Source organism: Mchenga conophoros, linkage group LG9, assembly GCF_057382185.1.
Source record: "Mchenga conophoros isolate Kocher_MC1m ecotype Shallow Benthic linkage group LG9, M_conophoros_male_GT1.1, whole genome shotgun sequence".
Taxonomy (NCBI): Eukaryota; Metazoa; Chordata; class Actinopteri; order Cichliformes; family Cichlidae; genus Mchenga; species Mchenga conophoros.
Genome location: NC_140534.1, coordinates 9,048,278 through 9,072,139, shown reverse-complemented (window position 1 = coordinate 9,072,139; position 23,862 = coordinate 9,048,278). Strand labels below are relative to the sequence as shown.

General features: G+C 41.0%; 1 protein-coding gene across 2 annotated transcripts in view; it reads left to right on the top strand.

Annotated features, from left to right (window-relative positions):
- Positions 1–23,862, top strand: part of LOC146566719 (partitioning defective 3 homolog) — a 357,883-nt gene that overhangs the window by 322,828 nt on the left and 11,193 nt on the right. Inside the window, exons 22-23 of one of the 2 annotated variants that reach the window (XM_085286313.1) lie at positions 7,973–8,090; positions 19,159–19,286. In XM_085286313.1, the coding sequence (XP_085142439.1) occupies positions 7,973–8,090; positions 19,159–19,286 (246 nt within the window). Of the gene's footprint in view, positions 1–7,969; positions 8,091–19,158; positions 19,287–23,862 lie in introns of both variants that reach the window. The other variant, XM_085286312.1, reaches the window with a different exon arrangement.

Here is a 23,862-nt window from a genome sequence, read left to right as displayed (position 1 = left end):
TGCCAACCTCTTGACCTTCACATTGATCATTACACAATATTGATAGCCTAAATTGAAATTATCCTGCCAGTCTTGTTTTTCTCTTTCTTTCTTTGCTCATCTGTCTGCCTAACCATTGCTAAAGGTTATGACCCCTGACCTCCTCCGGCTTCCCTCTTTCCGAGACTTCGAGACTTAATCCAGTAATGGACGCAGCAGCAAAGGAGTTAGTACAGGACACCAGGGGCTGACAAGGAGGGGGAGGGTAAAAGGGCACATGTGCCTCCCTCCTCCTTTTTTAGTTTGTACTTCTATCCATTCCCAAGAAGCCCCCCTGCAAACCCCTTTCCCTCTCCTCACCACTTAAAGCTGGGAGCAGCTGCGCCAGGAGCACAAAAAAATCTTTAGAATCCATCTTTTTAATTCCGCTTTATTACACCCACTATCAATATTGTTATTGTTTAAAGTGGCCCTGGCTCTGACTGACGGGCATCCCACCGTGCCTCTCTCGTTAATTATGTATAGAGGAAGTAGTGGCGGCACAGGGGGTCGTAGCAGAAAAGACTTAGGTGGTGGTGGGGGGGATGCTGGTTGTGTATGGGATGGCGAGGAAAGCTACACCGGTCTGCTGTGAATTATTTACCACTGGCTCGTGGTGCACCTGCTGAGCGTCAGGCACTGACATTTGCAAAGGGAGCGATTGTCTGCATTCAGCACAGTGTGGCGTCTTGCTGAAGTAAATGAGATTCTTTACAGGTGTAATGCTTCTCGAATTAACCCGGGAGACCTAATAAAAGACAGGATATCGGCTCTGCTTGTTAGTCAGTTAAAAAAAAGGGGATTTTAAAAGTGGGTGTACGTGTAAAGAGAAATGCAACAGTGGTGAAGTAAACCCTCCAAACCAACCAGGTCCCTCTGAAAATGATGCACCAGATGTCAAATGATACACTTCTGAATGCATATGTAATATATGGCTGGTGCACCAGTGCTGCTGCTTGGGCCCATTTGAAATCTAATATTAGCCTTTCATTATAGGTAGCCAGTGAGAGCGTGTCACTTTGGCAACGTGCTAGAATAGCAAACGAGTTAGAGGGGTTCAGCTGCATGTGAATATCTGCTTCTGGAGTGGAATCATCTGCTCCTTCACATGGTGATAGGTTTGCATATATTTGTATTAAAGGACCGTGGCTGTCTTTTAATCCAACTGATTCTTTTCGGCACACGAGCGACTATATTTCAAAGTACGCAGCGATGTTGCTGCTGTCATGTTTACAGAGACCCTGTGGTAAAAATGCGCTTGATTTTAAAGGTGTTTTTGTGGATAGCCCTGTCATTCTTTCATAATAAAGTCCTTAATGATTTCTCTGTAATTTAAAGTGTCTCCAAGCAATTTCACAATAAGTCAACACCAAAGTTTCCCAAGTACAAAATGCAAAACGTTATTGTGTTAAAGTTTTGGCTATTCTCGGGAAGGGATGTGAATCTATCCGAAGTAAAAGCTCACTGAAAACCAATTTAACATCAAAGGAAATTTGAGACATTTTAAAAAAAGGTACACTGAATAGCATTCGATATTTGAAGTGACATTCCCAAATATCTCATTTGATTATTCTTCAATCCCCTCCTCTTTTTAAAACTCACTGAAATCTGTTTTTTTAATTGCCTCCCTCCGCTGTCTGTTTTCATACAGTGGATTGGAAAACTTGGGCCTCTCTAATAAGCTGCCCGTGTGCATTCCAGCATACGATAGCATCTGAAGGATGAGGCAGTTTGAGAATGCAAGTGGGAAAGGCAGAGCTTGGCACTGGGTTTTGGGTTCACACAGCTCTGTGAAGAGCGCAGTTGGACCTGGCCTAGCAGGTCAGCAATCTTTGTAAGAATGTTTCCGGGGAGTATAGCTGTGTCAAAACAGTGGAGAACAAAAGCATCCCCCTCCCCTTTTTTGTTTTTCCTGGTCCACTGTTCCAAAACTTGTTGTTTAAAACTTTCATGAAATAACTTTAATTTTGCAGCTTGTTCAACATCAGATGTTATTTTATACAAAGAACTTCTGACTGACTAAATTTGTCTCAAGATCAACTCGGCTCCTTCTTGTCTAAGTGCTGACGATCGTCTAGTCAGTGCTTCTGCCAAGCTCTGCAGCTCCCACTCAGTTTTAGAGTGGCCCTCCACAGAGAAACCTGCAAAGGTGACTTGTTGCTACAATGCACCAGTCTCCCTGGGAATTTATATTTGAGGTCCCCTAATGCAAAATACAGCAACACATTTCATATTCCATGGCGCCAACCTATACTTAGACAAAATATTATAGCGTCATAGTCGGGATACTGGAAGCCAAAGTCATATAGCTTCTCCACTGGCCTCTTAGTGTCAAGCAAGCTCATATCTCATAAGAGTTGTCTATAAAGATCCGATAGGCTCGTAAAAGCTGACTTAACCTGTTTAGATGGATACTGTAGCCCATGGCCTTCACACCTTATTTAAGGCTAATAAGGCTGACACTTCATTCTTCTTACCCTAAAGAGGAATTTTGTTTATGTGCAACATAAACAGCTGCAACACTGTACATATGTTTCAACTCTATATATATGCTGCTTTGAAAATAAAAGATTTACTGCATGTAGCATGATGCAGCCAAGTCATTTCTTGTGCAGTTACAAGTTTCGATCATGTGATGAGTTTTAAATCATTAGCATGCAACACATCTTTGTCTCATTACACAATGGCACGTTCATGTATGCACATAAGAGTAAGAGTGTATTTATTAGATTGTGCAGTCCTGACCATGCTCCCTCTCTCTCAGAGTGAGCACCCTTCGCTGAATCAATAGATTTGGATTATGGGCCTTAACTTCAAAGTTAATCTCTTTGGAGAATGCAGCCGTGCTTTGTTCTTCCTAGAAAACAATTTAAAGAGAAGTTGCCAGAAATGAGGACAAGTAAAGCTTTCAGGGAGCCTATCATCCATACAAATCTTAGCTTAGTTCCTGTACCTTCATAATATACAGCACATCATGCAGAAATAAAGGTTTCTTTGACTAGTTCCATTATAATGTTTAAGCAACCAAAGCTTTAAAAGTTGCTAGTAGAAAGATAGGATAGAAAGCAGAAAGGGGAAATTCATCACTTTGATCTGTTTAGAAATCATGCCAACTGAACAGAGAAGACAGAAAAATGGTAATGACTAGAAGAGTTGATGTCTGTACAATAAAAAAAAAAAAATTTAAGGGTGCTTTTAAAGTACACAGGACTACAGGTATTTAAAAGGAACAAAGAAAAAGCCAAAGATCATTGCCTTTTCTTCTTTTCTTTGGAGTCGTGCTTTTCGTAGAGGAGAGCCTTCTGCCGCTTCTTTCGTACCGGACAGCCTGTTGGAGGGTTAATCAGAGCTCCGTGCTCCCGAGTCACGCCACTACCACATCCCAGGCAGGGATCCCACACGATGGCCTCCTTAGGACCCCTAAGGACCATATATGTGGTGCTTTTGAGTCTGAAAGGAACCATGGATACAGATTCATGCGCACACAGTCACAGCACCACATTAGGGTGGGGATTTTAGCTGGCAAGGCGCCACTGTCGGTGCATCAGTCACAAGAGGACATGGGTGAAGTCAGAGCCTGACAAATCCAGGGTATTATCAGGCCTTTGTCCAGCCTGCAGCTGTCACTTACCAGGCTAGTGGGGAGAGGACGAGGGGGACAGAAGGGAATTCATGACCTATCCCTCTAGCCACAGAGGAGCACTGAGGCATTCAGAAGTAAAACATATGGGAAGAAGAAGAAGAAAGAAATGAAGAAGAGATGAGGCGAGAGAAAACTGGAAGAACTTTTTTATGAACATGGAAAAGAAAGTGGAAAGTGATATATGCTTCAAATGCTTCCATTTGATTGCTGGCAAAAATCATAGCAGAAGGGCCGATATATGCTGATTTCCTTCTGAAGACGCTAAAAAAAATGTTTTATCTTTGTCCCTCTCCCCTTCAAAAATGACCAGCAGTAATGCAGATCTAATCTCTTTCTATCATCGTGGTAGGTCCCAAAGGCTGTCCATTTCCCCCCAAATGCCTCATCTTTCTGTCTTTGAAATAAATGAAAGTCCACAGGGCGGTGGAATAAAGATGAGCTAAGCCTTTGACTTGATGCAAGATTGCCAAAGGGCCCAAACTTAAGAAGTCTGCCCCCCCCCTCATCTGCTGCACAGAGATACTGCGGCCAGTAAGAAACCAGATAATCTGATAGAATTTCAATCAACAGCGATCAGATAAGAAATAACAGAATGTATGATTTTAAAGTCGCACGGAAGCTCCGGCAGTTCAACCCTTTTCCGCTTTTAGTTGGAAATGAACATTTCTGTAGCAACAGCCTGAACTCCAGTCAAACTTCATCTCTGAAATCTTATTCCGAGGATTATAACACTCTGCTGCTCTCATTCGAATACCCCTGAACTTAGGTATGCTCATATGACCCGTATTACACTCTTGGTGATTGGATTACTCATTTATTGGCCGGTGGCGGTGTTTACGGGGCATGTAGAGACTCAGCGCAGCTTTGATCCACCAACAGAAGCAAATATGAGGGCTGCTGCATAGTTTACATCCTGGGCCTAAGCCTTGTGGTGTGCGAGGCATCTGCTAAATCCTCCCGGATCAAAGGATGACTATTACACAGACAGGCATCCACATACCCCAAATGCAACTTTAGAGTGTTCATGACCCCTGTCAACATGTCCATGTGAAAGCACAGGTGTGGATGGGTGTGGGGGTACACACAGACACATGCACACTACCGGTGTCTCAAAGTTTGCTGCTAAAGAGTGGCAAAGCTGTTTCTGTATAGGCTGATGTTTTGTAATGTGATTGGCTCATTGCTAGTTCTTCACAAGTTCGAGGAGCTCTAGGTTCTTTCTGAATTGTTGTTGTGATCCGACTTTGCAGGCCAGGAATTCGTATGTTCACTACTCTTGATAAGTCCTCAGAAAAAAGCTTTTACTCAGTAAATTCAGCATCGGTGTGTCTTTATTGGATACAGGCGTCCGTAATAGTCGAGAGAGGGGGGGAAAAGACATGTTGGCTCTTTTGTCTCTTCCTCCATCTTTGTGTTGCCGACTGTGTCGCGCGGTGATGTTTGCATGCATCTGGGAGAGACACAGCCAACCCAGGAGGCCAAGTGCTGACATTTCAGCCCGCAAAGTCACAGATGAATTTGGAGCAAATCTCATTATACCGGACAGAATAAAGATGCTGCCTGTGAAAATGCTGTGGCATATGGACACTTTATCTCCCCCCATGTTTTTTAATAACTTTACACACACTATCTCGTTTCCCACTGATGCATATTTTAGCTGCAATCCTGCGCGGCGGTGATGCGGACAGCTCGCTTGCACCCCTGAGGACACTTATGCCACCTGTGACCTTTTCCCTTTTATGCACAAACACACTGCTTACAGCAAACTGATGAGCAGTGCTCATTCGTACCATATTCCGTTGGCCTGGTCTTTCCTTATGGCGCATGTTCTACAGGCCAATTACAGACATTGATGTATTTGGAGGTGCATTTATAAGTGGTGACCTGATGCAGCGGCAACAATCATGCTGACTAATTACCCACCAAGGTGCCTGAGCGATGTGGGGCTCTTAGCAAAGGCAACTGAATCCATCTTCTTTATGCATGCAGACAGGCCTGCTGCTGGCTGTTACACTGACAGGGGACAGTTTCGGCTGGCTGTTTGGGCTTGATTCGTGCTCTCCCCCGATTTTGAGCTCCGTTTATTAACATATGAATATATTTACAGACCCTGAAAGTACTCCCAAGAATCCCATCACGGTGAAAGACAAAAAAAGATAAGGCCCTCCAGATCTAATCTAGATATGGCAAATGCCTCCTTTGAACACCTACGACAAATTTACCCCTTGGTAAATCAAGCCGTCATTCCCGGCCCACACTCGATGCAATTTCCATTTGTTGTAGTGCTTTAAAAAAGTGTATTAAAGAACTGCTAGTTCTTTAAATTGCCGGAGACCTTGTCTTCGCTCATGTTTTCCTACTCCACACCCCACAGCATCGTCTACCACACAGTGGAGCAGATCTTCACTGTCACATTGATACTTTCGTGAGTGAGAGAAGGGCAGAGGGGCTTTTTATGCAGTGAGTGCACATGGACTCTAGTTGTCTTGTTTATAACCTGTGCTTTCTGGATCACCAGTTGGTTCCTCTCGCCCAGTGGTACATGTTCAAGATACTCATGGTAGCACTGACCCTCCATGGAAGGTCGCACAGAAAAAAAATTATGAGCCTTTTATTTGGAGTTTGCTCACTCTTCTCTTTGAGCGGCAATTAAGCTCATTTGGAGTTCACAGATCTGTTACAGTGTTGTGAAACCTTTTTTTCTCAACAAGCAGGGATGATGAAGAACATAAACCCACAGTTGCAAATGTGTTTTTTTTTTAAATTTACACTTTTGCTCAAAATATCTATCTGCAAATGTAGTCAAACGATTGCACTGGTAATCACATGGAAGCACACAATTCTGAAGTTGAAGCCTCGATGCTTCTGTAGTTAAAGTAATGAAAACTTGTATGATAACAGGAAGAACATTTAGAGGAGTGCACATGTGCGGTTCTATTGACTAGAATTAAGTAATTTAATTTATTTAAAATTGCATTTGCTATTTAAGCAACCTCAAGTAAATAGAGAGGGAACATTGATTTTGTAATGAACAGTAATAAAGGGACTTCACCATTACTCCACACCCTAAAAGCATAAGCTACCTCACACCCCAGTGAGCCACTTAATTGCCCACATCCACATAAAAAGGCCTAATGTACGCTCCCTGCGCTCCCACACATATAAAGCTATAGGAATCAAATGGAGTATAACTAATACAATTGATTTTGATCGGGAAGTACGAATAACACGATAACTGTGTCTTGCCAAGTGCTACTAAGGGGCACGCTCCGAGAGCCGTGCATCCTTTATGAGCCGCTATTTATTGTGCTTTTAATGAAGCTTGATTGGCAGCATGTCCTAGTGCCCATTATCATCAGAAGGATGTGCTCATTCTAATCTGCAATTATCACCATAATTGTGCTCAGAATCCTCTGGGTCCAAATAAGCAATCACTTCCACTGCTGCTGTGCCACCTGTAAGTGCTGCTCAGGAGGACACCCTGACAGGCTGACAGGTCTTCATATCAAGGGTCCTTTTTTTTTTTTGTCTTTGGCTTTTTGTCTCCCTCTGCTCCTTATTTCTTGCGCCATGCTTCCCTGCTTTAAGTTTCACTGGAAATTTTGTCTGGGGTTTGTTTCTTTGTTTCTTTTCCTTTTCTCACATGCTCTTGATTAACCTTTCCCTTTTTTCCCACACGGCGCCATCCCCACACTCGTCCTCCTTCCTTTATCTCCCTCTCCTTTCCTCGCCCCATCCATCCCACTCCTCTCGCATCCCCTCCCAGCTCAAATTCCTAACCTTTGGTCACTTTCATCCCCGCGGTATGCATAAATGCAGGCCTATTATCAAGCCGGTTGTCTCATCATAATTATGCATTTTGTCATGTGCTGCCTCTGTAGCTGGTGATAAAAGGAGAGCCTGATTAAGCTGAAGGAAAGCTATTGATTCCTATTGACAGGCTCCTCAAAGGCCTTTAATGAAGGAGATGTAAATGAGGGTTTTCCACAGCGTTTAATGACTGCGTACCATAAAAGGCCAACATTCTTCTGCAGTCTGAAAGAGACATGCATCACTGACAATGGTGCACGAGGGACACTTTCAGTTATAGTGATGTTCACAGGCAATAAAAGGATGAGAGTAAAAACACAAGAGTGTTGGAACACAAATCGCAACTGTTGGATTTAAAAGTCCTCTGCACCATTTATGTGGAGAGGTAAATTGCTGAAACGCAGAATTACCTGTAACAGCATGCTAGCAAAACCAATGTGTACCAAAGCATTAATGAGTCTAAATATCTAATTTCCTTTCTTTTTTTTTCTTTCCTAGCAGTCAGATGGCGCCTAGTAACCATGACCGGATACAGAGACTAAGGAATGAGTTCCAGCAGGCCAAGCAGGAGGACGACGTAGAGGACCATCAGCACACCTACAGCTTCAACCAGTCCTGGGTGAGTATCGAGTAGGAGCTGTATTCCAGGAGAGTGTACATACCTAAAAAATTCTTCGGGATCAATCCAGAGTTACTAGCTGAATGGATTCTTAGGCCTACACATATTTTTTTATTGCTTACTAACACTTCTATTCTGTTAACTTGAATGTATTTATAGAGCGTCAAATTAAGGCACTTTATATATAAGGTAAACTCCCTTTTAACAAGTAGAAACCTCTGACAGAACCAGGTTCAGGGAGGGGCGGCCATCTGCAGGGACTGATTGGGCGTGAGAGGAGGGAGGCAGGACAAAAGAAACCAGGAGCCAGAGTTTAAAATGAATTTCTAATGATTAAAACCTACAGTGCTTTATAAACACGTGGAAAGCAAAAATGAGGTCTTGAACGCATTGTAGTAATATGAGTGTTTCTGCCACTCACTAATAAATCTTTGTTTTTCAGTCATTTTTACAAACAACCTCATTTTTTCACACTTTTTGTGCCTTAATCACAAGTCTGTATTTATTCTGTATTTAGTGGCGAGTCGAGCAAAATATCGTTATCGATATATCGTTGCTGAGGCAACGTGCATTGAACACGACACATGAATCAAACACAACTGGAGAATGTAGCATCGGGTTCACGTGGGGATGATGAAATGAACATATTATTATATAGGAAAATCCAAAAAAGTGGGTTTAATAATCATTAAAAAAAAAGACACATAGATGTTAATAATTGCTGAATGTGTAATGATTGGTCCACATGTTAAGGAAAAGATGGTCATTTAATTAAAATAGATTAAAAATATTAAAGTAATTTTTATTAATTCCAAATGATGTGGCATGAAGCAAAGAGCAAAAACAACAATATTACTAGTTTGTTATAACACAGCATGAAACTGTCACTGGTGCTGTCGTGTGATGCCATCAACCTTTTAGACAGCGAAACTGCCAAACTGCAAAAACATTAGTTTTCTCTATTACCTAAAGCTACATTTCGTAGACTAATTCTTAATTTCTGGATCCAACCTTTGACCTAGACATAATTTCTTATCTGCAGTCACTGCATTTGCCTTTTCAGTCTTGGAAATATGACACACTTATGGAAGGAAGGCGATGTTAGGGGACAGAAACTAAAGACACCTACCCGCACTGTTCATTCTAATTTTCATTAGACTTGATTAAAGGGATTTTTAAATTAAAACAAATTTAAATTAAAATTTGAGAATAGTTGCTTTAAGCCGTTCTACTCTCCAACGCTTGATCTGTAACAACAATGGGATTTATTCTTCATAATTGGAAAAATGTAATCAAGTTAATTCCTTTGTTAATTCATTCACACTTGATCTCATATCCATCCCTGCTGTGCATTAAAAGTTCAGGAACTTTAAGTAAGGAATCATATCCTTTTCCAAACTCCCTGTCAGGTCACCGATAATCTAAACTGTTGTCCCGCTTTTTACTTAACTGGTGTTTTAGAGGCGTGTAACTCATTAAAAACCATAACAAAAAAACACAGATAACCAAGTCGCGGGACATGTGGGATGTCAAATACCTCCATGTTATTTATCAATAATAACTTACAGTGACTTCAGTTTTTTGGTTTCTTTTTTTACTCAGTAACTTTTTGACCTCGGAGAAAAGAATGCGGCTAATTGTTGCTCCTAGCAGAGCTATTTAGAAAATGACGGGCCAGAAAGTCAGACCTTGAAAGTTAAAACATTTTGCATGCAATTTTCTAGAGAATTATCAGTGTTGGTTTGTCAGTTAAATTGGTTTGGAGTGGCCAGCATCTTCTACTGTTATTTCCGCTGTCCAATTGAGTTTGGGTAAAACACAGCAGCATGCTTCCCACCGTGTTCCTACACAGATGAAGGCAGGCTGTATTTGCTCTGGATTTTCTTCGGTATTTGTCAAACTGATGTTTGAAAAAAAAAAACACAGAGTGGACGTCTATCTCTGTTTTCTTAATCTCTCTTTTCCCATCCGCCATTAGATGTGAACTGTTTGCTCACCACCAAGAGGTCTCAGTCTTTCTCTCTGAGCCGCTGAGCTCTTAATTGCGTCTGATCGTCGACACTATCGGGCACACCACTGCTCCACTGGTAATAAGATATAGGGCCAGCCCTTGAGTATTGAAGTCTGTTTTATTAGTCCTCTTTCATGTTATTTCAGTCATGTGAACAAGAATTCACAGTGGCAGAGCTTATTAGGAAAGGCAGACTTGCACCCGTGTTATGCGCTGACACTGATTAGCAGAACTCGAGGGAAATCCCGTCTTAGCGTCGTCTAGAAGCAGAATTGATATGGCTCTATTTAAAGTGAACAGGGTAAGGATTTTGCTTTGAAAACCAAAGATATTACAGAAAGATGAGACAAGTACAAAAATGTGAAGTGACATACTGACATTGACTATGCTGACAGGAATGGATAGTTAGCATCTTTACTGTATATTTACCTCTGCAAGGAGGTTAGGTTTTGGCATAGTGTGCGTCCATGACATTCTTTCTTTCTGTAAACACAATACCTCAAAAAATTTGGATGAATTTTGATCAAATTGGTCGGGTTGTAGAGGTCCATTATGCCAACCTTGAAAGACCAAATCCATCAAAAAAATAGCCAGAAAATTCAGATTTATGGGGGGAACTGAGATGTTTATTAACCCTTATAACAAAATCCACAATTTGTTTGCTATATCAAGTTGTGTATAATATATTTTTATTATATATTTATTACATATTTTTTGTATCGCATTTGATACATTGGACATTTTTGGCAACTTTTTGTTAACAACAATGTTAATTTTAGACAAAAAAATTTTTTTTCTCCATAACATTTTGATACTTATGTATCAAATATGATACAGGGCATTATAGGGTTAACAGTCCGTTAAAACTTTCCTTACATCCCCCAAGATCTTCAAGGTCAACTTAGTGACTTACAGGTAAAAAATTGACAAAAAGCCTTATGACTTAGAAAACTATGTATAGGGAATGATATATGGGAATTCTAGATATAACGTTACTTTGGACTAGAGATGGCACGATACCACTTTTTTATGTCCGATACCGATACCAATATCATAAATTTGGATATCGGCCGATACCGATATGAATCCGATATAGTGTGTTTTTTAATAAATAAAACTGTTTTTTTAATATCTTGCTGCTTTTTGTATAAGTTCAAACTCAAGTTTTAAAAAAATAAAACACTAAAGCTATTCTGTTATACCTGTATGCAAAAAATACACTGCAGCCAAAATATTTCATAGTTCAGCAATACTGATCAATCTAATAAACTTAAACCTAGTCTATCCTCCCTATTCTGGTATATTAAAGAGTAAGCAACCTAACTAATAGGATTCCAAACTCCCAGCAAAAAAAGTAAAAAAAATAGGGAACCACCCTCCACCTCATGATGCTTAATTGACGTAATCAACTTTAATTTGATGCAGTGTGAAAAAAATGCACAGAAATCAATTATTTTTCAAGAATAATTAAAGAGATTCAACATCTTTCTTCAACAGAATTGCAGACTGCACAGATGGTACCTTCCCAAAGGAAAAAGTACTATAGCTTACTAGGGTATATTAGACTTAGTAGTTACTATATACAGTCATGGACTTCTATACATTTTACATCAGGTTAGAACTTTGGGTGTAAGATTCAGATAATTAATTATTAAAAGCTAGACATTTTAAATGAGAATAAGAAAGAAAAGGATGTCTTTGTGCCCCCTTTCCCTGTTAATGCCCTATCGGCCCCCCTGGCTAAACTTTGCTAGATCCGCCCCTGCACACTTACCAGCCGTCAGCTACGTAGAAAAAGATCGTGGTGTAGAAAGTAATATTAAATAAATTCTAACAACAGATTATCAAGCTTAAACGTGCTGCTGTTGTTCAGCCGCTCGTTTCCTCTTTCTGGCGCAAAGTGGGCAATAAACAAACAAGAGAGACGGACTCGAGACAGAAAAGCCGATCAGCTGATCATTAATCAGTTTCACGATTAAAGTAGCAGCAGGAGAGGGAGGGAGAGAGGCAGTCGCTCCATATATCGGTTGTTAAGCTTAACGCTAGAATGCTTTACAAACATTCAGAGATGAACTTACACACTTGCTTTACTTCTCTCTGGGATAACTTTCTCGGTAAATGCTGGTTTGGTAGCGAGGCTACAAATACACACAGCTGCTCTATCACGTGATGCATACTGCTCTGACATGCTACGGTTATGAGCTGAGTTACGCCATGTCGCAAGTTTTGTGAGGTGCTTTTTTCATATTTAATGGATCGGATTACATTTTTTATTTCTCTTCAATATCCGATCCAGTATTTTAGGTCAGTATCAGACCGATACCGATACGTAATATCGGATCGGTCCATTTCTACTTTGGACCTCTGACCTCTTCTTCAAGGTCAAATAAGGTTAAACCTTCGTAAAATCTAAAATTCTACTGTGTTTGTTTATATTGAAAACATTTAGGGAATGATACTTTTGTATGGGGAATTGAAATATTATCCCACATTGGACCTCTGACCTCACTTTTAAATTTCACATCTGCCTTTCTTTGAAGCCAACCCCAAAATGTGTTACATAATATCATACTGTAGTATGACATTATATAATAAGGTGAGGTTATTCATGTCCTGTTATTTACAAATCAGTAGCTATTATCCACTACCTGCTCCTACGTAATGTTACATACAAAATATAAAAGCAAATACTGCTCAGAGGGAACTGCCTCGGCGGAGGAAGATTTGTCACAACTTTCAGAAAGTGAACTTCTGGTGTGGGTTTAAAAACTGTGGGTGGAGGTAGTGATGACAAAAAACATTTATTTATTTATTTTCAGTGTTTTGACCCACACTGAAAAATGTAAAGTCATAGCTGAGTTCTGTTCAAAGCTATCGGAGCTATTTTTTTCTGCACTGAAACTGATATGTCCTTTTTTAACAGCATGTTTCACTCAGTTTCATTGCTGAAGATTGTTCACAATGATGAAAGTGAAACCTTTCTGACCTCTACTTTTATAAATCAAATCGTTCAGGGAATGTAACCATGAAAAGCAAGATGCTCCGGCAGGCAGTTAAATGCCTACCACATCAAAGTCTGCAGAACTGCACTTTGATGCCTGTTTCCCCTGAGCATGCGAGGCTCCTTTGTGATAGCCTCCACGCAAATATACTGTACACAAACAGGAACTGCTAGCATCTCAAAGTGTTACTCAAGAACAGCAGCAGTTCAGATTTCTGCAATCATTTATCCAGATTTAAGGATTTTAGGTTATTTTAGGGTGCAGTTCTGGGTCACAGCACATGATCTTCATCAGTGGTTTCACCACATGTGATGGATAAACAGACCCGTGAGGACTTAAGACCCTGCTCTTCCATGTTGGCTTAATGGTTTAGCTTTAAAATTCATTTTTAATTTGGAAAAAGCTGTTTATGAAACATTCTCACGTTAAGGCCTGTTAAGTAGCTGCTCTCAATTTTATAGCCTGATCGTCATTAGCAGATGTATTCTGCATGACTTACATTTGATCTGTAATCCATTCAAACTGTGACTATAATCTACACTACAAAACACAAAATATTCTCTGCTAAAACGAAAGCCAATGTAAATGTTTTGCTTTCGGAACTTTAGAAAAATGTGTAAAATGATAATAATAGGGTTCGGCTAAGATAAGGGTACATGCATCAGTATTAGGTGTGGGACCTGGTCTCCATGGGTTTAACCTCAGCTTTTCACTCAGGTCTGCCTGCTGCTAACAGCTGTAATGATCAGGTCCATCGCTGAACCTAAGCTCCAACATAATGGAATAATGATCAAGATACAAAAACCTCATCTATCAGTCAATCCACTTAGCCCAGCACACGCAATTAGAGCTGGTATGTTTTTTCTCCTGCTCGCCCTGCTTGTCTATAAGAGGGAATTTCCAGATGTTCATCATAAAGAACTGTTAAGCAATGTTTTTCCTAGAGCCCACCCCCCAGCCTCACATACACACACTCTTTCTCAATAAAAACAATTTGTGCTGTTAGGCTAGAGCACCAGTAAGCATGACCACACAGAGGAAAGCACCACGCTGGTAACTTGGATCACACACATCAACAGCAACTTTTAAAGCCCACATTTATGTGAATTCTTTTGATTTTATTATTACTTTGAATTCTGCTACCAGGGTTCATGTGTGTGCACATATTAGCTCTGCTTATGCAACTACTAGTTTCCTTAAATATTGTACTTTCATGTTGATTAGTGTTGTGTGCCTCACAGTTAACTCTATTACTATGTGATTACTTGAAGAGTAAGCCCTGTTTAACTAGTCACTTGACTTCCTCAGAGCTAAACAGCCAGGGATTGAACCACCAGCCTTCTGATTAATAGATGAGTAACCCAGAAAACAAGCTTCCTGGATATGTCACGCAGGTTTGCGGTCTAACGTTTCACCCGAGCTCTGGCAGTCGTGTTTGTGTGTCCGAGACTCGGCAGTTGGCACACTAACACCCTTGCTATCTCTCTGGCCCTACACAACCCCCCTATTTAGAATTTAAGATAGCCCAGAACAATCTCACACCCAGCGAGGAGTTAACACGTTACAGGAAGGCCATATCATGCTGTGAAAAAATAAGGGAAAGCCTAAAACCAGCATTGCAAACCCGTGCTGAGATGTGTTTCTTTCAACCAGATCTCTGACATTGATTGATTGTCGCCTTTTAGGGCTTCTTAGTCATGCTACTGCATGACTTTGTAGGGATTAGTGCTGTGTAATGTTGTGCAAGTAGTGAAGCAAGGTTTAGTGGCAACATGGTTAAAGTAAATACCATAAGCAATGGGATTTGCCATTGTATTTGAACAATACCAACCTTAAAGTTATGTGGCTTGGTTGTTAATGTGGAATAGATTGATGCGTGATCTGATATTGTCACATTGGTGTTGTTCCCATATCACAGTAATATAGGTCCAAGATCAACGTCGCACTGACCAAAGATGTTATCTGAGCATTCAGTTAGCATTAGCCAAGAAGCTAGCTAATACTAATACATTAGTAGCATAAATTTAGCTAACAGCAAACCTAAATAGACAATATTTTTTATTATATTCCATGAATTAATAAAGAAAACACTTGAAAGCTGCTACCGGTTACAGAAGAGTTTGATATAAATAAAGGCATGTTTTTCTTTTCTTCCCACATTGCAAAACAACGTGATTGGTCAGTTTCACTTAAAGATACAGAAAAGAAAAATGACTTTTGTGCTGCCTTATGTGCATGCTACAAAGTCTCTAAATGATATAGCGATAGCCACACCAACCTCCTATTCACTGTGGTTCCTTGGACCAGAGGCCGGGAAATGGCAGACCACACTGCTTGATCCAGATGGTTACACCGCCCGGAGCTACACACCCTGGTAACCGCAAATGGACTGAGCTTGCTTATAATAAATTGGCGGAATTGGGTCGGTGCAGTGGCTTTATGAGAGACTGATTATCCAACTGGGCTTTTGTCAGGATGTGGTGTTTCACTACCATTCTCTCACTTTCTTCTTGTTGTATTTGCCCATTAGCAATCTTAATGTCTTCCACATGTCTGTTTGTGTACAGCTCGACTGTTCTCTTAAAACGGTTCCCTATGTGGTGGCCTCCAAGCATACTATCAAGAGAAGCATGGGCGGTAAAGCCATATGTTAGTGCTGGCCCATCATCGCAACCTGCTTTGATATCTCAAAGGTTTGTGACCAGCTCTGAACCAAGAAATATTACACCTCGGCTGTCTTGCTCGACTCCCACCCAGCTGCTTTCCTTGTCCTAGTTTTTTTTTTTTTTTTTTGATAGCTGCAAATAATTTTCATAATTACATCCCGCCGGCTCTCATGTTTTAACAGGTGGAGAATTTTTGTTTCCTCCTGCTTTGTCTGTGACACCACCAAGGAAGCAGGGGAAAGATAAAAACGTGCCATATTGACATCATTTTTCACATTATTGGATAAAAACAAACACGGACATCTCTTTGATTTGATTTCAACAAATGTCATGTTTTATATGGCATTATATTCCAGGTCTAACATGAAATAATCTGATTCCCCTTCCCTGGATAATGGCATTAGGCTGACTGATTTTCTCTCCTGGCTATTTCTCATGCATTTCTCTTGGCATGGCGTCATCCACGTCAACCCTTCGGTTTGAGACTGAAGAGTGTAGCACCGCAGGATTCCTCCTCACTTCCTTTCAAATCACATTAATAACTTTCAGAGTGCGTGACTAATTATTTTCTCACTACCACATTCGACTCCAGTAAAATTATTTTTCTTTTCCACCTCTCAGTTCATCTGATATTGGTTTATGTGCTCTACAGTGTCTGAGCCCGGGAAACATGTTGTTGCAGCGAAACCTGAAACATATGAGTCCAATTCACTTCGCCCACGTGGAATACTATTATGTTTTTAAGACTCGGAGGGCTTGAGAAAAAGACTTGCTGTTGACGCTGAGTGAAATGTAATTGCGCTGTTATTGCAGCTGTCCAAGTGAGGAGAAAAGCAGTCATTTCAGGAACAGAAGACGTTTCCAAGAAGACGTTTTTGCTGACAGCTTTTCATTCCACCAGCGCACCTTTACCCCATCGATTAATTCCAGAATTGTTCTCGTCGGTCAGATATTGCTGTATTATCAGAAGTGTTTGGCTTCACAGAGATACACTCGCAGCGTCTATTGATACCCCCCCAAAGGGCACCTTAATACCCCATATTTAGCATGTTTAGACACTTGCTTGTTACTGTAATGTACATATTTATAATACCCATATATCATTCTCTATATGTCTACATGCTGTCAATACAAATAAAGGCAGTAAGAAGAGCTGATTATACTACTATTAACACTTTGACCTTCAGATACCTCGAACTTGAAATAGAGGTCAAAGGTTATATGTGATATGATATTTTAAACCTTTATACAGTACTTAATATATGTTGATATTATGTTTGATAGTTTCAAGGTTTTGGTGATCTTTTGATCAATAAATCCTTCAGTTCACCTGGAAGACCTTGGTTAATGTAAGCCAAATTTTAATGGATTGTTAACATGACCGCACTCTACACCCTGACCAAGTTTGATCAGAAATCATTTGAGACTTTTTGTGACTGAATTGCAAGCACGCACGCAAATGCTACCAAAAACATAACCTCCTTGATGGAGATAACAATGGGAAGGTATCATTTTGTGGCAAATAGGGCTAATGTTGTAAATTGGGGAATTTTAAACTCAAACCCACAATCGTTTCTTCAGCCTAACCACACAGCGAAAAGTACGTAAAACGCAAGTGCAAACAAAATTAATCAGTGAATAGTTTTAATAATGAAAAATCCCAAATGGGAGCCTTGCCGCAGTGTTCTGGCTGACAAATGTCACTACATCTTAGAGGTGGCTGTAGCTCAGGTCATCTGTTGGAAGGTTGGTTCAATTCCTGGCTTCCCCTAGTCTGCATGCCAAATATCCTTGGGCAAGATATTAACCCCAAATTGCTCTCCGATGCATCCATCGGAGTGTGAATGTGTGTGAATGTTACTTAGAAAGCACTTAGAACAATGTGCTTGTGCAAATGGGTGTGAATGGGTGAATGCACAAGTTGTGTAAAGCACTTTGAGTGCTCAGAAGAGTAGAAAAGCGCTATATAAGAACCAGTCCATTTACATCCACATCTGGCTGTCTGCATCCACAGACACCCTTTCAACCATTAAATGCAGATTTCACATTAAATGCACATTACTGTAGCTGGTGTGTCAAAAGCATGGACACCAAAAGACACCTTGTACTGTATGTACCTTTGCAACACCACCATCTGATTGAATGGCAGTATTTGACATCCTGTGTTTACTGCAAATCAGAGGACAAAGTGCATTAAACTGTGAGTTTAGCTACGTTCTGCCAGCTCCACAAATCCAAAGACTGTGAAGAAGCTGCTCAGGTTTAGAAATCAAATTTGGGTAAATTGTGAGTTATTAAGTGGTTAATTTATTCACACAAGCCATCCACCACTACCTGCCTTCCACAATAAAGCCTGAGCCTTATGAATGCTGACAAGTGGTCAAGCCACGCCTGCAACACCTCTTCAGCTTGCTTCTGTGTAATTGGCGTGTCTCGTTCTTTCATAAGCCAGCTCGTTAGCAGCATGCTGGTGCTGAGGGAGATGATATCTCCATGTCAACCTCACAGATGATCAGACGGCAAACACACATGCACACTGGTACAGGTTAGCAGTGTGTTGTCATATGCATATGAGCGGAATGAAGCCATAGCTGGAAATGCTCGTCTATAATTTATCTCTTCAGCACACTAGTGGTGGGCTAAACTGATCCAAACTGTAGCTATCAAGACCTGCAGCTCACACAAATAAGCTCCATCGCAAAATGTTTAATGCATACTAAAGAGAAAAGTCATATCAACCATGTGGCCAGTGCAGTTTGTTTGAAAAGTTAAGAGAACAGGATTCTTTGTTTGTTTGTTTTAATCACAGCATTCTTTAAAAGCAGTTCTCCTTTCTTAATGTGTGGTTGATATGGACCACGGTTCATTTAGTACTTTATTATCTGTGTACCAGGCAACACAGATCCCTTAAACAAGCCATTCAAAAGGTACCTAGGGTTAAATGGACTAGCTAAACACACTTAGGGCTCTACTACCTTTAAGACTACAATATAAAATAAATCACTAGCCAAGAATCGCTGAAGCTGCAAACAACCAGCATGTGCCACTTTCCCACGAATAAGAACTCGTGTGAACAATTTAAGTTCAATTCATCTTTTATCAAAACAATAATTTTCTTTTCTCTTATATGGACTGGTTCTTATAATGCGCTTTTCTACTCTATCCTGAGCACTCAAAGTGCTTTACACAACACTTTTTTTCAACTGTTTCTGAGTGCTTCCTAACTAACATCCACACACTGTATGCATGCTATAGTCCGATGGATGCATTGGAGAGCAACATGGGGTTAGTACAACATGCACTGAAAGGCTTAAATGCTTGCCTTTGGTCCTCTCTTTGTTACTGTGTATTCACTGTGTCTGTGCTAACTGTATTTGTGGGTTTAACAGGCCAGCAATGGGACGGAGACATCAAGTGGACGCCATTCTGTAACGGTTGAGACTCAGGTCCAGAAACAGCAGCAAGAGGACAGAGATGATTTCCCACAAGCACAGAGACAGTACAATTCCCTGCCACGGTGAGACATCCTTCCTTCCTTTTCTTTCTTTCTTCAAACTGTCCATGCATCCATGCGGCTGCGTTCACCCCTTTGACTTATCACGTCCTCCCTGCCCTTTCTCAACCCCTTCATTTGACTTTTTTTGATTTCCATCAATTTCTTTTCCTCACATGTTTGCCTTCCCCCCCACCTCCCCCCTCCCTCACTTATCTCTTTGGCTTCCCTCAAAGTCAATCACCACAAAGCCACTTTCAACTAATCTCCAGACATTTGAACGATTCTTAGCAAACTCTTTGAATGAAATCATTTAATGTGATCGCTTAGAATTATTTGACTGATATTCAACTTCATTAAGTCAATGCTGACCTGAAGAAAGCGGTGACTTTGTCCCAAGCCCCCCTCTCCAATAACAGCTCCAATATCACATTATTTTTTCTAAAGGCTATTTTTTCCCCCTACAATCTCTTGCCTCGCACAGTTTGCCATTAGGAGCTACAAGCACTGCTCTTCATCTTCTCCATCTTCTTGTTTCGATTCTTTTTTGCATATTTGTCAAAGAGATGCCAATAAAGCTTACCATATCTTACATCTTGAGCCTTTTTTGTGGGAGGGGGTGGTTTAGTATCAATATTTGCCATTTCTGCCAGCAATCCGTTAAATGTCTTTACTGAAGTTTTTAATCTCATGGCAGTAGGTGCAAATTACAAAGTTAACCACTGCTGCTAGGGGAAAGAAAGTCGCATATGAAGCTTAATATCCTGGAAGAAAAGCTCCCCAAGGCAATAATTCTGTCATTTGACTGACTGACACATTATTGTTGAATATTTTCACACTGAAAACAATCCATTGTGAGGGTTTTTTTGCATTGTGAAATGTATTATATGTTCAAAAATGCTAAGAGCAAAGTCAAGATTTATTTCACTTGTGCAGCTTGCCAATTTAAACAAAGACGGAGCCCTTAATATGTGTGTGTGTGTGTGTGTGTGTGTGTGTGTGTGTGTGTGTGTGTGTGTGTGTGTGTGTGTGTGTGTGTGTGTGTGTGTGCGTGCGTGGTCTTTTCATTTTCTTTGCCAGTTCTCGTCTATGCTGTAACGCACAAGCACCAATCACTTCTTCATATTCATCCCCTTTTGTGTTATGTTGCCTCAAAACACAGTTGGGTCGATGAAAACGTGTTCGTGTCTGTGGATATGGATTTGTGGTCCACACGGACACATAATCAATTTGGTCTGTATAAGGCAGACTGATCTATGCATTCCCCTCATATGTGTTATCTTCTTGCATCTCATGTGGTGTGACAGTTGAGCTGGGACCTTCTCTCCCAGTGAGTTGCTTCTCTTGGGAAAGTTCATGTCTCCGGCCAAGCAGCCAAGCGAGGATGGCCTTTGATATGCATTCCTTTCATAATCTCATAGTGGCTTCGGGCTAAGAGCCACATGAGCTCAGGCTTGATGCTTGACCCTGGCTGAGGCTTTTCGGGGCTTGGTGTGTCGGCATGGCTTCTCATTAAAGAGCTAGTCTTACATCCCCAGATTAATAATCACAATGCCTTCTAATGTCAGCCACCTCTCTTATTGGAACCTCTTCATCTTTTCCTCTTCCAAAGCAGGAAGTCTGAGCAGTCAGCCATTCAGCAGAAAAGGGAACATTCCCTCACCAAAAAACACCCCAGAAGCTTCCAGAGGAAACCATGGTAGCTGGTTATCTGATGACGGCCAGGCTTAGCTCGCTGTCTGGGATGTGAGGATTGGAAGAACACTAATGAAGGCTTGTTGTTGGAGCAGGATTAGCAGTGACAGGCAACGGAGGTCGAGAGTGACTGGGAGAGGAACGAGTGTTTTAGTAGGAAGGAGAGACCACTGATTAGCCCGAAAGAGATGTACACACACACACAAGCACACGCATGAATGCAGTGAATGTCGAGATAAGGTTCTTAACTGCGGGCTGAGTGAACTGCCAGTAGCTCTTTCATCTAGCCGTGCAACTATCGCATTCCCAGCCAAAAGAATATTGTTCCAAGTTAGAAAGAAAACATTATTCCAGGTTTGTAGACAATTTATTTATACAATATAGAAAATGATTGTTGCATTACACATTAGATGCTTTTGGGTGCATGTGTGCGTGCGTGCATGTGTGGAAGCTTTCTCCTACTTCTCATAAACTCTGATTCTTCCCAGCTGTTTTAAAGAAACACACAGCGGCCACAAATGTTCCTGCGAGCCAACTTCCTGGGTTTGTTTGTTATTTTCTGTCATTCTAAATTTACCCCACTCTTTGGCATGATGTATTTTCCCATCCCCTCCCGCTGTACATGTAACTAATCTACTTTGTGATATATTTTGGCAAAGGAGTAGAGGTGATAAGAGAAGTAGATCCCTTGACGCATCAATCACTATTACATTCCTGTGGAGCAACGCAATCTCTCTGCTCTCATCTCTCCGCTTCTGACTTCCCCCTAAAACTTCTGTGCTTTTAAAACCTAAAAGGTCATTCTGGAAACGCAGGTTGCTTCCTCGTGCAACAGGCGTTCCTGTGCTTCTAAACAAGCAACTCCCTCATGAGCGGTGCTGGCTGCTCTGTGAGCCAAGCCAGGGTGTAAGTGCGTGGCGGCTCGCCCAGACGGTGAGGTCCATGTATGGAGCATGTGGTGAGGCTCTCTGCAGTCTGTCCCTACATCTGCCCCTGTACTTGTGCATACTAGCAACCAAATGGCGGAACAAGAGGATGTGTTTGTGTTGCACATGTTCGTAACAGAAATGCATGCACAAAAAAACTCACAAGCTCACAAGAGCCCACATACCCCACGTTTACAGGGCCGTGTGCTTTAGCCCTTCCCCTCCCTTTAGTCATTGTGAACCGCAAGGGCTTTCATTAGAAATGCTGAAATTCTGGGATTCTCATAACAGTTTCACTATGATGATGATAGAAAGAAAATATTTCTAGCAATGGAAAGTTATCAAGAAAGAGGCACTGTGTTTTGTAGCATTTGCTTTAAATCTGTGTGCCCATGATGGCAGCCCTGGCATAGGAACAAACTGTATAGTGTTTCTACTTGCAGTGGAATTCCCTTATTGAAATCCCCACTTCAACACTTATTTTTAAAATGTTTATTATGAAACAGAATGGTATTTCAATAAAAGAAAGAAGAAATAGAAAAAAAAACACAACAGAAGGTCAAAAAACCCACAAAGGAAGTTGAATAAAATAGAACAGAAGTAGAAAAAAACAACTCTCACAAACACAACTGTAGTGTTTCTGGTGAGACATTAATGCACAAGTGACAAAAATATGTGAAGGATTGCACCGAGACATGTTTAAAAGGATTCATCAGTGCTATCAGAGAAAAAAATATCACATGATTCATGTAATACGTTTACTGTTAGCTTGTCAGTTCTGTAGCTGTTCTATCACGTTAATATCTCACCAAAAACACTTTCGTTGTGTTTTCTGTGTGTGTTTTGGTTTGGTTTTTTTTGGGGGGGGGGGTTTTGCTGAAGTTTTCCTTTGTATTTTATTTTACTTCCTTTGTAGTTTTTTTTTTTTATTGCTGTCACCCCTTGAGTCGGCACCCAAGCCGGTGAATGCATTAACCCAAGAAGGAAGTCACCTAGGATCAAATTGATACCATAGCTACATCGACTAAACCTCTCTGACAATTTTGAATTTTGAAAAGGAAAAACACAGCGTTTTGAAAACGCTCCCAAAAACGCATACATTTCAAAACAGAGCTGCCCCGTCGCAGTGTGGACACTCGAAAATGCAGACTTTCTAATAGCGGAGGGCATTATACAGCAGTTGTTTAGATTGCTCTCAATTTTGACAGCCCTAAAAATGATTAATATCAGTTTGTACATGCTCCAGATAGCTTTTCTTCAAATTCTTTAATTCTCACTCGCTTTTGCGCATGCGCAGGACTGTAACATTTTGGGTTGTTTCAATATGGACGCGCAACTCTGTGAAAACAACTGAAAACGCTAGTGTGGACACCGTTTTCTTTTTTTTTTCTTTTTTTTCCTTTAAGCGAAGGACAGTGCGTTTATTTACAGTGAACACATACACCAAGTGGCTATATACAACGTGCAGGGGAAACGGATCCGGGTCGCCTGGGTCCGTGGGAAACAGGGTTGGGAGAAGGGTGTTCCACACTTTCTGTACAAAAACGTTCCCCCTCAATCACTCCTCTCCGCATCGGGTTCCAAAAACGATACTGATAGCTCAACGATCCAGCGAAGACTAGTGCAGACTCGCCATCTAAGTAGTGCAGTAATCAGCTGGGATCAGCGGCCGGTGTGGTGATGAGCAGGTGTGTGGGCCAGCAGCGGGAGCCCGCAGTGAGCATCGCCGTGGCGAGAGAGAGAGAGAGAGTGAGAGAGAGAGAGAGCGAGAGAGAGAGAGCAAACAAACCACAAACATATTGCCCAATAGAGGATTGACCAGCGGGGCACAGGGACCATGACAGAATGTGTATTTTTTTTTATTTTACCGCAAGCAAAAAGTACTCCACCACAGATTTTCAAATTCTTATCCTGCCTTATACTTTTCTTTGCAAATATTTCATTCATTAAACTGCAGTCATGCTTTGGGACCCTATCTG